The 16,321-nt window shown below is 41.5% G+C and overlaps 1 protein-coding gene across 3 annotated transcripts; it reads right to left on the bottom strand.

The window, feature by feature from the left end:
- Positions 1-1,430: 1,430 nt before the first annotated feature.
- LOC100498591 lies at positions 1,431-14,586 on the bottom strand. 3 transcript variants are annotated; one of them, XM_031893640.1, is made up of 9 exons: positions 14,200-14,585; positions 12,536-12,804; positions 10,755-10,940; positions 9,797-9,888; positions 7,638-7,968; positions 5,036-5,242; positions 3,465-3,530; positions 2,060-2,149; positions 1,431-1,940 (listed from the first exon to the last, which is right to left on the bottom strand). In XM_031893640.1, the coding sequence occupies exons 1-9, from the start codon at positions 14,217-14,219 to the stop codon at positions 1,570-1,572; spliced, it is 1,632 nt and encodes a 543-aa protein (XP_031749500.1). In that variant the 5' UTR covers positions 14,220-14,585; the 3' UTR covers positions 1,431-1,569. The 3 variants fall into 3 exon arrangements, with proteins under 3 accessions (XP_031749500.1, XP_031749501.1, XP_031749502.1); XM_031893641.1 differs by lacking the exon at positions 10,755-10,940 and having other exon boundaries at positions 14,200-14,586; XM_031893642.1 differs by lacking the exon at positions 12,536-12,804.
- Between the last annotated feature and the right edge of the window lie 1,735 nt (positions 14,587-16,321).

Raw genomic sequence — 16,321 nt, 5'->3', positions numbered from 1 at the left:
AAGCTCGGGGACTCGTTAACAGCTATTTTACTAGTTTGCACACCAGTTCCTCCGAGACCATTTTCTATCTACTCGTTATGTTTAATATACTATTACTGAAGATCTGTGGGTGAATATATCATTGGAAGATTTTTTCGACAACTTCTATAGCAAAACTAGGGGCTGTAGTGAGACAGCGTTATGATTGGGTTTACAAGCCCAGTCATTTAATGTGAGAAATAAAACAAAAACAGAATATAAAATGAATAGGCTTTTCCATTAAAGTACAGTAGTTGCAAATATGAAAAAAGACCAAGTACTACAAAAGAATCAGTAGAGTAGAGAGGGGGGTGCACTCCCATAGCATTTACACCATGGCTACCATACATTACAAGGATTGTTCTGCCCCCAATAAGGGGTAATTATATCTTAGTTGGGATCAAGTACAGGTACTGTTTTATTATTACAGAGAAAAGGGAATCATTTAACCATGAAATAAACCCAATAGGGCTGTTCTGCCCCAATAAGGGGTAATTATATCTTAGTTGGGATCAAGTAAAGGTACTGTTTTATTATTACAGAGAAAAGGGAATCATTTAACCATTAAATAAACCCAATAGGGCTGTTCTGCCCCAATAAGGGGTAATTATATCTTAGTTGGGATCAAGTACAGGTACTGTTTTATTATTACAGAGAAAAGGGAATCATTTAACCATGAAATAAACCCAATAGGGCTGTTCTGCCCCAATAAGGGGTAATTATATCTTAGTTGGGATCAAGTACAGGTACTGTTTTATTATTACAGAGAAAAGGGAATCATTTAACCTTTAAATAAACCCAATAGGGCTGTTCTGCCCCAATAAGGGGTAATTATATCTTAGTTGGGATCAAGTACAGGTACTGTTTTATTATTACAGAGAAAAGGGGATCATTTAACCATTAAATAAACCCAATAGGGCTGTTCTGCCCCCAATAAGGGGTAATTATATCTTAGTTGGGATCAAGTACAGGTACTGTTTTATTATTTCAGAGAAAAGAGATCATTTAACCATGAAATAAACCCAATAGGGCAGTTCTGCCCCAATAAGGGGTAATTATATCTTAGTTGGGATCAAGTACAGGTACTGTTTTATTATTACAGAGAAAAGGGAATCATTTAACCATTAAATAAACCCAATAGGGCTGTTCTGCCCCAATAAGGGGTAATTATATCTTAGTTGGGATCAAGTACAGGTACTGTTTTATTATTACAGAGAAAAGGGAATCATTTAACCATTAAATAAACCCAATAGGGCTGTTCTGCCCCAATAAGGGGTAATTATATCTTAGTTGGGATCAAGTACAGGTACTGTTTTATTATTACAGAGAAAAGGGAATCATTTAACCATGAAATAAACCCAATAGGGCTGTTCTGCCCCCAATAAGGGGTAATTATATCTTAGTTGGGATCAAGTACAGGTACTGTTTTATTATTACAGAGAAAAGGGAATCATTAAAAAAAATTATTTGCCTAAAATGGGCTCCATGGGAGATGGCCTTCCCGTAATTGGAGCTTTTTTTTGGAGTTGTGGATGTATGTTTCTGGGGGCTTCATGGAGTAGAATTGTTTATCAGTGCGACTGCATTTGAAGAATGAGGCTGCAGGTCTGGTTCTGACTCCTCTTTCTTTTTCTTATGCTGAGAGCACAATTCACAATGATTTTTCTTAGAATCTTCGAACTCCTGAAAAACCTTCTTTAACTCTTCATTCTGCCGAGTCAACTTCGATATCTCCTCCTTACACTCTTCAAGTTGCCGTGTCTGGCTGGATATCTTCTTGTCTATTTGCTTCACATCGCTTAATATCTGATCCAACATATCAAGGACCTGGTTGTTAATCGGGGGTCCATCTGATCCTAATCCCTTAGAAACAGGAGCAGAAACTTGTGCTGTGTCTGCAGGAGACGGGGTGGTACCTTCACCTATGAAATGAAAGGATGACAAGTGAAGAATAATTGGTACCAATAGGCCCCGGTAGTGGCCTTCACACCCCCCACCACCTGTCTGACCCCCTCCCTGAGTGCACGTAAATTAAACTTACCTTTAGTGCATGGGGGGTTTTCGGTCGACTCGGGGGGGTACCATCCAGGGATCATGTTTATTCCCGATGCCCCGGTGGCCAAGTCTGACCCTGAAAATGTGAACAAATCTTGAGAGATATATCTACTATCCATATGGCTGGATGTTTGTTGGCCTAAGGCAGTAAAATGAATGGTGTTTAAAGGGATACTGTCATGATTTTTATGGGGTACTTTTTATTTCTAAAATACACTGTTACATAGCAAATAATTTCCTCTCCCTATTGGTGTGTAGACGCCATCTCAGTGCATTGTGTGAGTCTGAGCTTTCAGCCAGCGCTACACATTAGAACTGCTTTCAGCTAACCTATTGTTTCTCCTACTCCCATGTAACTGGAGGAGTCCCAAGCCGGACTTGGATTTCTTACTATTGAGTGCTATTCTGATACCTACTGGGAGCTGCTATCTTGCTCCCTTCCCATTGTTCTGCTGATCGGCCGCTGGGGGTGAGGGGGGGGATATCACAACAACTTGCAGCGCAGCAGTAAAGTGTGAGTGAGTCTGAGCTTTCAGCCAGCACTACACATTAGAACTGCTTTCAGCTAACCTATTGTTTCTCCTACTCCCATGTAACTGGAGGAGTCCCAAGCCGGACTTGGATTTCTTACTATTGAGTGCTATTCTGATACCTACTGGGAGCTGCTATCTTGCTCCCTTCCCATTGTTCTGCTGATCAGCTGCTGGGGGTGAGGGGGGGGGGATATCACTCCAACTTGCAGCGCAGCAGTAAAGTGTGACTGAGTCTGAGCTTTCAGAAGGAGCCAGCGCTACACATTAGAACTGATTTCAGCTAACCTATTGTTTCTCCTACTCCCATGTAACTGGAGGAGTCCCAAGTCGGACTTGGATTTCTTACTATTGAGTGCTATTCTGATACCTACTGGGAGCTGCTATCTTGCTCCCTTCCCATTGTTCTGCTGATCGGCTGCTGGGGGTGAGGGGGGGGGAATATCACTCCAACTTGAAGTGCAGCAGTAAAGTGTGACTGTAGTTTATCCTCATTTGTTTGTCTAGTGAGGTCCAAGGACCTTTTGATCTTTATATAATTCTCACTTATTTTGATTTCAAAGCAAATCAACAAACATTAGATATATAGGTTCAATAAACAACAACATCACTATGAATCGACCAGAATTAATACCATAGCATTCACCAACACATCTGCCTCTAGGAGTGGTAGGTAGTGATGGGCAAATTCACAAATCTTTTGAAAGATTAGCAAATTTTTGCTAAAGGGAAACGGGGCGGATTCGCTCATCGCTAATGGTAGGTAAGTGTTTAATTATGGGAGAAAATAGTAATAAAAGAAAAGAAACTTTGTCTTCTATTCAGATAATCTTTGATGAAACTGATAAAAATGAAACTCACAAGATGGTCTTGCTTCTGTACTGGAGAAATTCTCATGAGTAAATGAAGATGATGGGTGGGATTTTGCTGAAATGATAAGTATATATTTATATTAACTATAAACACTTAGGGGCACATTCATCAAAGTACGATTGCATTCCGAATACAAAAGATTTGTACTTTTTCTAAGTTTTCGTACTGTGTGTATTATGTGCATTTTTTTAGTTAATTTTCACAACTTTTTTGCACTTTCGACAAATTTTACGCGACAAAATCGCTTTTGTCGCAACAAGTACGAAAGTTTTGGATTCATTCAAGCTTCGGTATGGTGACTTTCCTTGGGCCAGGTTGGAGCTGCAGAAAGGTTTTCCCAGCGTTTACGATCTTTCGGATACAAAAATTTCGTGACTTTCGAATCGCAAATATGATATTATGTGACTATTACGATTTTTTGTAAGCATTTCCATGACATTTCCGATCATAAGAAGTTATCATATCTAATCAGAATTTTACCCATTTCGGGATTTAAACTTGTACTTTGATGAATCAGCCCCTAAGATTTTCAGTGTTTTGTCATGCCGGGTAGTGATGGGCGAAAATTTTCGCCAGGCATGGATTTGCGTCAAAAAAAAATTTGCGGAAACATTCGCCACACGTACAAAAATTGTCGCCGGCGTCAAAAAAGAATAGTTGCGGGCAACAAAACAATAGCCGCGCAACAAAATAATAGCCGCGGGCGACGAAATAATAGCCGCGTGCGACAAAATAATAGCCGCGTGCGACAAAACAATAGCCGCGGGTGACAAAATAATAGCCGCGCGACAAAATAATAGCCGCGGGCGACAATTTTTTTTTGTCGCACAACATTTTCGGAACGGAACAGATTCGCTCATCACTAATGCCGGGCATTTTATAGTTCAAAAAAGCTCCCCGTTGACTTTAAATACCAATAGTCTGAAAGTTCGAGTGCGCTTTCATGGCGCTTTACTGTGCTTGAAAACACGCCAATGAACATTTCCAAGTGTACCAAACCTTTCAAGCAGTAGATGAACAAAATGCCATTGGCCAATATCTTGGGAAATAAAATCTAGTCTCTAGAATGAATTGATATTCTGGTTATCATTGGGCATTTATGACTGTAGAATAGAGAATGGAAATAAATCCAAAGTAATTATATACTTCTACGTGCTCAATAAGAATTTACAGCCCCTAAACCAATCATGTCCAACCTTCAACTGATTAAGGGTTCATTTCTTCTAAACTCAAACTCCTAAACTCAAAGAAATGTTGAAACTGAAGTAGTTATCTCAGTCTGATGCTTTCACTAACCAATGGTACTGGATAGATCAGATACATCCCCCCCTTAATTACTATGTCAATAAATATATATATTTCTACTGGTAATTGCTGGATTAGGATTTCATGCCCAGTAAAATAATGTCTTTTTGCCATGTCTCCTGTGGTGCCATATTGTATTGCTTTTTCTCAATTCACATAAACTATCTGTTCTGTTTCCCTTGAAACATAGAGGGCATAAAAACTGGGGGGGGAAAGTGGTGGGAAATTCTGTAAGCCGTATTCCTTGTACTTACGTCTGGTCTCCAAGGTTTGCTTGAGTTTCTCCAGTTTGCCCTGCATAGTGTGAGAGTTATTAATTCCTGCCTTCTTTTCGGTTTCACTAATGAGGAGGAGTTCCTGGGAATATCGCTCAATGCTTGGCTGTTCATGGAGTATCTTCCTCTTCTCCTCAGAACTGCTATCTTCCAAGTCATCAAGGACCACAATGACTTTCTCCTTGCCTACAAACCCAGTAAGGAAAACCAAGTCATAGATGTCAACGGAAGAGAGAGAGAGAACTCTAAAGGTGACTGAGTTATCTCAGGAAACATGTAATGTCATATTTCATGCCATATAACATATCTATTAATGCATTGTGTGCTGCCTGGATCTATATAAACTAGATATCTTCACAGAAAAACAATTTCAGAAGAAAGAAGAAAGAAAAGACGCAACGTTCAATAATATTGTATTGCAGTTAGAAAGTAAAATTACGCATAATGACTATGAAAAAGTTGCGACAATTCACAAAACGCATAATGGCTATGAAAAAGTCGCGACAGTGACGAAAAAATCGTCAAAAATACGAAAAAGTCGCAAAATGTTCGTTTCCAATCTGATTTTTTCCCATTCGGGATTCGGATTCGTGGATTAGCAAATCAGCCCTATAGACTACAATGGCTGCAAAAAAAAGATTGTTGCGAGGTTAAAAAAAAAGTTGACTTCATTGCATTTTGCTATTTTTTTGTGTTTCGTGAACTTTTTGGACAGATTTGCCCATCACTAGTCTCTACGCCCTCTTAAGTTTCTGACCTTCAGCCTCTATATTTTCATTCTTGACTTGTTTCTGGTTGGTCACAATAACCAGTCCTCACCAGAAGGACTCCCCACCCATCAAATTCCCTTAAGGTGCCTGTCAGGGAGACGCCACTCGCAGACGGGCCTGACACCGGGACGGGGAACAAGGGGTTACATTCAGTCACCTTTCACACAGGTTAGACCAATATCAAGCCCCCCAAAACACACCACCGCCCCAAATACAACTATTCGCTGCCACCATCTATCATTAACAGGCGATAGAAACCCAATTACCCACCTATTTCATGCACAAACTTTCCTACTGCAGTGAGGGATAGTTCTACTACTTCCACACACACACCAGCAACCACGTTTAATTTACATACACACTGCCCTACTGACAGCCCACTAACTAATAGCATGCACACAACCAAACAATTAGTACACCTCTAGGCCTGAGCAGTCATACAAGTTACGTGGGAATTGATATAGAGCCGAAGGACATAACTTATTAAATTTTATATTTAATATTACAAGGGTAAACAGTGCATTAAAAGAATATTACAAAAGAGACATGTACAAACAGTAAAAATAAAAAGGGGATAGAAACCCAGAGAAATCCTAAGTACGTTACCGAATATCCTGTGCCCTCTGAGGCAAGAGGTTGAAAATGGTGAACTCACAATCCAAAAGAACATGGAGCCCCAAAATATGAGTTGCCTGGCACCTGGGTCTGTGCCCTTTTTTATCCTACTCCTGGGACCCTCCCTCATTACTGTATTCATGAGGAGGGAGTGCCCAGGGGTGTGTCACAGGACCTCCCCTGTAGAGCTGTACTTCTCCTGCCAGTTTCTGGTCATATAATATTGGGTACTTGCCAGTACCCAATATTATTATGACAATAGGGGCTTGTCTTAGCCCATATGGGGGCGATCAAAATGATACCAAACATGGGGGGTGTCTCATGTCCCAGTCCCCCAGAACCCATCCCTACTCAGAGAGGGGTATATGCTGCCACTGTTTGGTATCATTGGGAAGCCTGGGGCCTCCTCATAAATCCTATGTGAGTTATGAGGATGTGGACCCTAAAGCAGCGGAGATATGGATCCATTTCTATAATCCATATTTTCTGATAGCTGCACCCCCCTGCTGCTCTGGGTCCCCAGTTGGCCTCTTTGATCATAGATCAAAGAAAGCAATAGCCCCAGGTTTCCCGCCCACCAAATGGCTGGATACGGATAGTCTGCTCCCTCTGTTGGAGTTGCCCCCTTTCCGCAGCCCCTAAATGCATATTTAATTAAGGGTCTCTGCAGGAGACTAGATAGTGATAGGGGTTAACCCTTTGCCAGGTCCGGGCCATATGGTGCCTGGCATGACAGTGCCCATACACTATAAGATCCGCTCGCTTGGCGATGTCGCCAAGCGAGCGGATCTTCACCCGATATCCCCACCTACGGATGGGCGATATCAGGTAGCAAGAAACTTAAAAAAAAACTTAAAAAACTTAAAAAAAAAATAATCTGGTGGTTATGGGGCAGTCGGTTCGGGGACCGCATCAACGAGCCGATGCGGTCCCCGATCTGACCGGATTTTCTAACCTGGCCGATCGAGATCTGGCCAATTTCAGGCCAGATATCAGTCGGCCAGGCCGCTCTGTTCTGCCCATACACGGGCCGATAAGCTGCCGAATCCGTTCAAGGGACTGATATCGGCAGCTATAGTCGGCCTGTGTATGGGGACCTTTACACTGCCCAAAAATACCCTGACATACAAGTACAATTAGAAGTCCATTAGTTTTAAGCTATTTCTGAAATAATTAGTACATAAATTGGCACTCACCAAGGCACTTTGATAAGGTCTCCAGGTGTTCGTCATACAAGGAGTCGGTCACATTAGTAATACTGAGGCGCCCGTAGTTGAGTGAATGATAGAGAATGGCAAATGTGTAGTTATTTATAGCAGAAAAAAATTCCGAATAATCATTGGATATTTCCACAGCATGGACCTCCCTCACTAGGTTCCCAAAGTCTCCACTTGTCAGCAGCCCCACAAGCCAGTCATAATTGCTCTGGGCACACCTGGAGAAGACACCGACTGAATACTTTTGCGAACACGGAATGTTCAGGTTTGGACTCTTTCTGGCAGATTGTGGAGTTGCACCATCATCAAACTGGAAAAAAAACATTTACAAAGAATATTAATCCAAATAATGACTGGAATAGAAGTTTTATCTTAGGAGAACTGGGAATTTTAAATAAAAGACAATTAATTAAAAAGATGCTACATGGCCCCCATGCTTCCTTTGCTTCCCTGGGCAGTTGTGGTAGTATTGTCCTCTGGCACAACTTTCCATTGGCTCATGGGCTTAAACATAGTAACATAGTAAGATAAGTTGAAAAAAGACATACGCCCATCAAGTTCAACCATAATGCCTATATATAACCTGCCTAACTGCTAGTTGATCCAGTATACTGGGAAATATTTGTTTATGTGGTGAGAATAATGAAACCCCAAGTTAGTACCTACAGGAAAGCAATGTGAGTCCCCTATACCTAGCTTAATAAGCAATGTTTTATCATCATCATCATCATCATCATCATCATCATCATCATCATCATCATCATCATCATCATCATCATCCATCATCATCCATCATCATCCATCAATCATCATCATCATCCTGTACCAAAACAGCTTATCTGTAAGTGTCCTACTGGGAACCCTATTCCTCCTAGAGCTCCCACATCATTATCATCAACCTCTACTGAAACAGCTTATCTGTAAGTGTCCTACTGGGAACCCTATTCCTCCTAGAGCTCCCTCATCATTATCATCAACCTCTACTGAAACAGTTTATCTGTAAGTGTCCTACTGGGAACCCTATTCCTCCTAGAGCTCCCTCATCATTATCATCAACCTCTACTGAAACAGCTTATCTGTAAGTGTCCTACTGGGAACCCTATTCCTCCTAGAGCTCCCTCATGATTATCGCCAACCTCTACTGAAACAGCTTATCTGTAAGTGTCCTACTGGGAACCCTATTCCTCCCAGAGCTCCCTCATCATTATCATCAACCCCTACTGAAACAGCTTATCTGTAAGTGTCCTACTGGGAACCCTATTCCTCTCAGAGTTCCCTCATCATTATCATCAACCTCTACTGAAACAGCTTATCTGTAAGTGTCCTACTGGGAACCCTATTCCTCCCAGAGCTCCCTCATCATTATCATCAACCTCTACTGAAACAGCTTATCTGTAAGTGTCCTACTGGGAACCCTATTCCTCCTAGAGCTCCCACATCATTATCATCAACCTCTACTGAAACAGCTTATCTGTAAGTGTCCTACTGGGAACCCTATTCCTCCCAGAGCTCCCTCATCATTATCATCAACCTCTACTGAAACAGCTTATCTGTAAGTGTCCTACTGGGAACTCTATTCGTCCCAGAGCTCCCTCAGAAGTCAGAGGATCTGCTCTTTCTATAGAAAGCCATACGCCTAAAATAGCATAGTGGGACACATTTTCTTACAGATTTTTTAACAGCATATGCCCTAAAATGTGAGATTTATGGCCCTTTTTTCTTAATTCCCATGGGGGCAAGTAGTGGAGCCTTAAGGGAGCAAAAGTATACATACCACTTAGGACTGATCCAGGGAGAACTTGGGCCTGTGCAATTTCTGATGAAGGTTGCTCTCTCCACCAAGCGTTCTCTAGCCTGGGCTTCCAAATGAAAGCTAGGGGGTGTTCTTAGAGACCCCTATGACTACAGCACCACTTGTATCCGACCACTCTGTGTTTATGGGATGGGGACAGAAAAAACTGGGCCCAGTAATAAATCTTGAATTTCATTACCGACATTTCCTTTATATAGTATCTTCATTAATACCTTTATCTTTTTTTGACACGGCTCAGGGAACCTTGAGTATCATTTGTCCTTCATACCCATTCCCATAGTATAGCTCCTATTGCCACGTCACAGAATATCTTTAATATACTTACTGACTGAGTTTGTTTGGAGTGGCGATCAGTTCTGCCCAATGAATGGGCAAATATTTTAGATGGCTGATTTCCCATTGAGTGCAGATATTTCCCTTCAGGAAGAAAAACAGCAATGCACAAGTAAACTGGAGGTAGAAGCATCAATTATATTTGGCAGTGTGAATGATATTTATTAGGACCTAGAGCCCTTAACTTTCTCAGGTGCTTGAACATCCAGGCAGTCTGGATGAGTTGGCCTTGGCTCACTGCAACTTGCCTGCTATGGAATGTTTCAATTAATTCAGTTATATCTAGAAGTAATGTCTCTGTGTCCCACTGCACACTGGTAGCTTTCAAAGACCCAGTACCATTGTTCACCAAAATGTTTTGCCTTTAAAGGAGAAGGAAAGGCACAATAGTGCAAGCTAGAACGCTATATTTATTCTGCAGAAAGCTTTACCATACCCAAATAAACAGCCCTAGAAGCTCCCTCTGTATGTTTAAGATAGCAGCTGCCATTTTAGCTTGGTCTCAGTAGGTTCCATGTTGCAGCTCTGGCTCTTGGTAGCACAGATTACACAGCACAGTTGGGAGGTGGAGAGAGATGAGATGGGAGGAGGAGAAGGGAGGGGGAGAAAGGAGCCAACTAAGCAGACTCAGGCTGTGCCCTGAAGGATTTTTCTGAGAAGGAAGTCTGATACAGAAGAACATGTGTACACAAAAGAAGAAAATAAATATTGTGTTTCTTTTGATAGAGGACCTATGTCCTCTATCAAAAGAAACACAGTATTTATTTTCTTCTGACCTTTCTGATAAAGCTTACTTAGTTTTTACCTTTCCTTTTTCTTTAAATGTAATGGTATAAATGGATTGATTTATTGCACACAACTTCCCTATAAAGTCAAGGAAAACCACGTGACATTGCTACAAACATCCCCCGTCTTATCATTCTATTTAAATAAATCAACCCCAGTGGTACCTCTATTCAGAAGCTCAGAAATTGCATTAATCTGGGATAGAAAGTCTGTTTCTTTATCCTTATTTGCCGTTAGAAGGAGAAGAGACGAGCAATTATTGATGCTGGGCTGGGTTCTTTGGATCCTCTGAGTTTCCTCCTTGTTGGGTTGCTCTATATCATCCAGCACAACCATAACATTCTCCTTGCCTGTGCAACACATACCAGTACAGACTGTATATTAGAAGCCATGAAACAACATCTACGTAGCCCTGCTGTTTATAATTCTGTTGCAGAATTGTAATGGCCACCCAAGTTAAAGGTCCACGTTGATGCGGTCCCTGACCCGGCAGGCCCCTCATTTCTGCCCCTACACAAGGGACCGATATCAGCAGCAACAATCGGCCCGTGTATGGGGACCTTTAGGGAAGTGGGATAGACTAAACCATACCAGGCATAGACCAGACCATGAGTGGTTGCCTGGGGAGGCCGTGGTTGATGTGATTAGTAAAAGGAAAAATAGGTGGCATTTTTGATGGGGCTCAGGGAACCCCTACTTATTTCCCCCTTTCCCCATTGTACACAGGGAATGACTTGGAATGTTGATTTCTGCCACCAAGTTTTGGGTTGGTGTTTTGGTGGAGCTTACAGGTTAGTCAACGTGCAAAAAATAACTCGTTTTTTATTGAAAGTGATATTGCTTTCAGGCCTAGATTTGTGGCAAGACTACAAAGTCAACACTTTGACATTGTTAGGCTGCTGAGAACAGCATTTCCCCTCGTTCCTGAGGCCCAGTTAGTGTGCCCAGAAAGAGGGTGGCCTGGACTGAGCTCAGATGGAATCAAATCATGGATTCAACATGTTCTTGGCATTGGGAAAGAGCCTCAAGGATTCAATATGTTCTTGGCATTTGGAAAGAGCCTCAAGGATTCAACATGTTCTTGGCATTGGGAAAGAGCCTCAAGGATTCAATATGTTCTTGGCATTTGGAAAGAGCCTCAAGGATTCAACATGTTCTTGGCATTGGGAAAAAGCCTCAAGGATTCAATATGTTCTTGGCATTTGGAAAGAGCCTCAAGGATTCAACATGTTCTTGGCATTGGGAAAGAGCCTCAAGGATTCAATATGTTCTTGACATTGGGAAAGAGCCTCAAGATGTTTGCCTGATGTCTAAGAAAAATGCAAAGGTGCATATAGATATACAAAGTCAAGACGCAGCTATAATCTACATAGATGACTGGCAATTAGAAATACAATAGGAAGGTCCAAGATTATTCATGGCCAGAACTAGAGATCACAGCAAGTGGTCAGGAGTAACCAGGATAATAAAGTTAATAGATGGGCACCTTGAATGTCAGGGTGAATAGTGAATATCAGGAATTGATTATGGCAGTGATCCCCAACCAGTGGCTTGGGGGCAACATGTTGCTCCCCAACACCTTTGATGTTGTTCCCAGTGGCCTCAAAGTTGGATTTCTGACGTTAAGGCATAATGACCATGTGTACTGCTAAACAGATCCTCTAGTAGTCTGCCAGTCCACATTGAGCTATTAATTAACCAATCTGATTCCTTATTGGTCACCTACTGGGAAAGTTTCTGTGCTTGTGTTGCTTCACAGCTTTTTTTTCATTGAAATATTGCTTACAGGAAGAAAAGGTTGGGGATCCCTAGGTTATGGATTGGGTAACAATGAATAGCTGCTAGAGAAGTGTAAAACATATCACTGGATCAATAAAACACAACTTCAAATTCAGAATTCCTAGAAGAAAGATGCAAAGATAGCAGTAAGGGAATGTGCTCTCACCTAGACACTGGGACATGTAGAGAAGCTCCTTGTCATACAGAGATCCTTCTACATCAGTGATGTTGATCCGTCCATGATTCAGGCTATGGTATAATATTCCAATAGAACATCCTTGTATTTTCTTCTCCCACTTATCTGAGTTATCGTTAGAGATGGGAAGATACGTCACCTCTGACACAAGCTCAGAGAAATCAGAAGACAGAAGCTCTATCATCCACTGAAGGTTACACTGAGGGCACCTGGAGCTGATACCCACAATCTGCCTTGTACTGCATGGAAATAATAAATACTTACATTAGGAAACATGTCTAATAATGATATATTCCCTCTATATCTCAGCTTGTTGACTAATATATAATGAGCCAACACAGGAGTCTCCAACCTTTCTTACTTGTGAGCCAGAGTCAAATGTAAAAAGACTTGGGGAGCAACACAATCACCATAAAAGTTCATGGAGGAGCCAAATAAGGGCTGTGATTGACTATTAGGGGCCTCTATGCACCCTATCAGCTTACAGGGGGCTTTATTTGGTAGGAAATCTTGTTTTTATTCAACCAAAACTTGCCCCCAAGTCAGGAATTCAAAAATAACTCCCTGGTTTGGGGGCACTGAGAGCAACATCCAAGGGGTTGGGGAGCAACATGTTGCCCACGAGCCAATAGTTGGGGATCACTGAGCCAACAGGAAGATATTTCCCAGTGCTGAATTGTCCTGTCTACTCTTATGCAACCAGAGCCTTCTTCTACTCCATTGAGAACATTGGCAGTGAGACTGTTGTGGGGTTTTAGATCAAACAGAGACTGAGGGTTTTCTTGGATGAACACCACCTCAAACCAAGTGGCAGTTGGCTGTGCAGGTACCATTCGGTATAAATAAAGAGAAAGGGAAAGTAAACCCTGCACCTCCCACCTTAGAAATATCTTACATAAATAGAGGCCCATTCAACGTGCTGCTTATTCCAAAAGTGAAAAAATCTCATCAAGGATAAAAGAGGAAAAAGTAATCCTGTACCAGAAACAGTGAGGAATAGTCCAGAATACATTCCCAAAGGTTAAAAAGGGGATTTAAACCCTGCTGCACAGCGCGGCTGAACCCAACGTTACTCAGCTGTTGCTGGACTACAAATCCCAGAAAAATTTAACATATAATGAAGGGTGAGGCATGCTGGGAGCTGTAGTCCAGCAACATCAGGGCTGTATTCTTAAAGCAATATTGCACAATAAAACTTTCCCAGCTCTCTAGGGCCCGCATTGGCAGCATTGAAATGCAAAAGAATCCTCCAATTACACATGGAAACCAATTCACCAATGAGAATTCTACTGACCCAAAACGCAATTATAGATGCAAGAGAAGTGACCAATGAGATCTGTATAAATCTGGCTCCCTGTTCTCTGTTCCTGCAATTGGAGTTGGGAGCATTAAGCACAGTTTCCCAGCACTGAACAAGTCTGTCCCTTTATCCCCATGTCTGATTCCTGTGCCATATAATGACGGGAAAATGACATCATTATCTCTATATGTAAGGTACCAGCAAGGGGCCTGACACAGTACTGGAAATCAGCATTCTCATTGGTCACTTCTCTTGGATTTATAATGAAGTTTTTGGCCAGTATTGGTTGACCTTGAAATGCTTTGTAGTGGGAAAGATATAAGGAATAACTTACCTCTCCTTGGTCCTTTTCATACTTATTCTCCCTGTGGCCGACGACTCAAAACTTAGAGAATTCTGTTTGTTTTTCCTTATCCTGTCGATATTCGTCCCCTTTTTCGTCTCTATCTATTGCTCTTTCTCTCGTAATTCTTTTTCTTTTCTCTTCCTGGTCACTCCAAGCACCTGTTTCTTTTTTATGACTGGCTACTCTGCAGTAAATGCCAAAAATACTTTCACTTTTATCTTCGAAAAAAAAACCAAACAAATAAATCCTTGACAGAATGGGTGTGTTCTCTTACAAGTTGTTTCTGACATTGCTATGGATTGGAATATGTATATTCTATTATATGTAGCTGTTGCTGGACTACAAATCCCAGAATAATGTAACATATAATGAAGGGTGAGGCATGCTGGGAGCTGTAGTCCAGCAACATCAGGGTTGTATTCTTAAAGCAATATTGCACAATAAAACTTTCCCAGCTCTCTAGGGCCCGCATTGGCAGCATTGAAATGCAAAAGAATCCTCCAATGAGAATCCCAGCTGATCTGTATAAATCTGGCTCCCTGTTCTCTGTTCCTGCAATTGGAGTTGGGAGTTGTAAGCTCTTAGGCACGGGCCACAATAAAACAGGATTGTTCTGCCCCCAATAAGGGGTAATTATATCTTAGTTGGGATCAAGTACAGGTACTGTTTTATTATTACAGAGAAAAGGGAATCATTTAACCATGAAATAAACCCAATAGGGCTGTTCTGCCCCCAATAAGGGCTAATTATATCTTAGTTGGGATCAAGTACAGGTACTGTTTTATTATTACAGAGAAAAGGGAATCATTTAACCATTAAATAAACCCAATAGGGCTGTTCTGCCCCAATAAGGGGTAATTATATCTTAGTTGGGATCAAGTACAGGTACTGTTTTATTATTACAGAGAAAAGGGAATCATTTAACCATGAAATAAACCCAATAGGGCTGTTCTGCCCCCAATAAGGGGTAATTATATCTTAGTTGGGATCAAGTACAGGTACTTACATAGTTACATAGTTACATAGGGTTGAAAAAAGACCAGTGTCCATCAAGTTCAACCCATCCAAGTAAAACCAGCACACCTAACCCACACCTACCAATCTATACACTCACATACATACACTATAAATACAACCACTAGTACTAACTGTAGGTATTAGTATCACAATAGCCTTGGATATTCTGATTGATCAAGAACTCATCCAGGCCCCTCTTATAGGCATTAACAGAATCTGCCATTACCACATCACTAGGAAGGGCATTCCACAGCCTCACTGCCCTCACCGTGAAAAACCACCTACGCTGCTTCAAATGGAAGCTCCGTTCCTCTAATCTAAAGGGGTGACCTCTGGTGCGCTGATTGTTTTTATGGGAAAAAAGAACATCCCCCAACTGCCTATAATCCCCTCTAATGTACTTGTACAGAGTAATCATGTCCCCTCGCAAGCGCCTCTTTTCCAGAGAAAACAACCCCAACCTCGACAGTCTAACCTCATAGCTTAAATCTTCCATCCCCTTAACCAGTTTAGTTGCACGTCTCTGCACTCTCTCCAGCTCATTAATATCCTTCTTAAGGACTGGAGCCCAAAACTGCCCCCCATACTCAAGGTGAGGCCTTACCAGGGACCTATAAAGGGTCAAAATTATGTTTTCATCCCTTGAGTCAATGCCCTTTTTAATACAAGACAGCACTTTATTTGCTGTAGTAGCCACAGAATGACACTGCCTGGAATTAGACAACTTGTTATCAACAAAAACCCCTAGATCCTTCTCCATTAAGGATCCCCCAACACACTCCCATTCAGTAGATAGTTTGCGTTTATATTATTCCTACCAAAGTGCATAACTTTGCACTTATCAACATTGAACCTCATTTTCCAGTTTGCTGCCCAGTTATCTAATTTTGTCAAATCGCTCTGCAAAGCGGCAGCATCCTGCATGGAACTTATAGTTTTGCACAATTTAGTGTCATCAGCAAAAATAGAAACAGTACTGTCTATGCCCACCTCCAGGTCATTAATAAACAAGTTAAAAAGCAAAGGCCCAAGGACTGACCCCTGCGGTACTCCACTAACCACACTGGTCCAATTAGAAAATGTTCCATTTACC

Source organism: Xenopus tropicalis, chromosome 9 (assembly GCF_000004195.4).
Source record: "Xenopus tropicalis strain Nigerian chromosome 9, UCB_Xtro_10.0, whole genome shotgun sequence".
NCBI classification, from domain to species: Eukaryota; Metazoa; Chordata; class Amphibia; order Anura; family Pipidae; genus Xenopus; species Xenopus tropicalis.
This window is presented reverse-complemented; position numbering and strand designations above follow the sequence as displayed.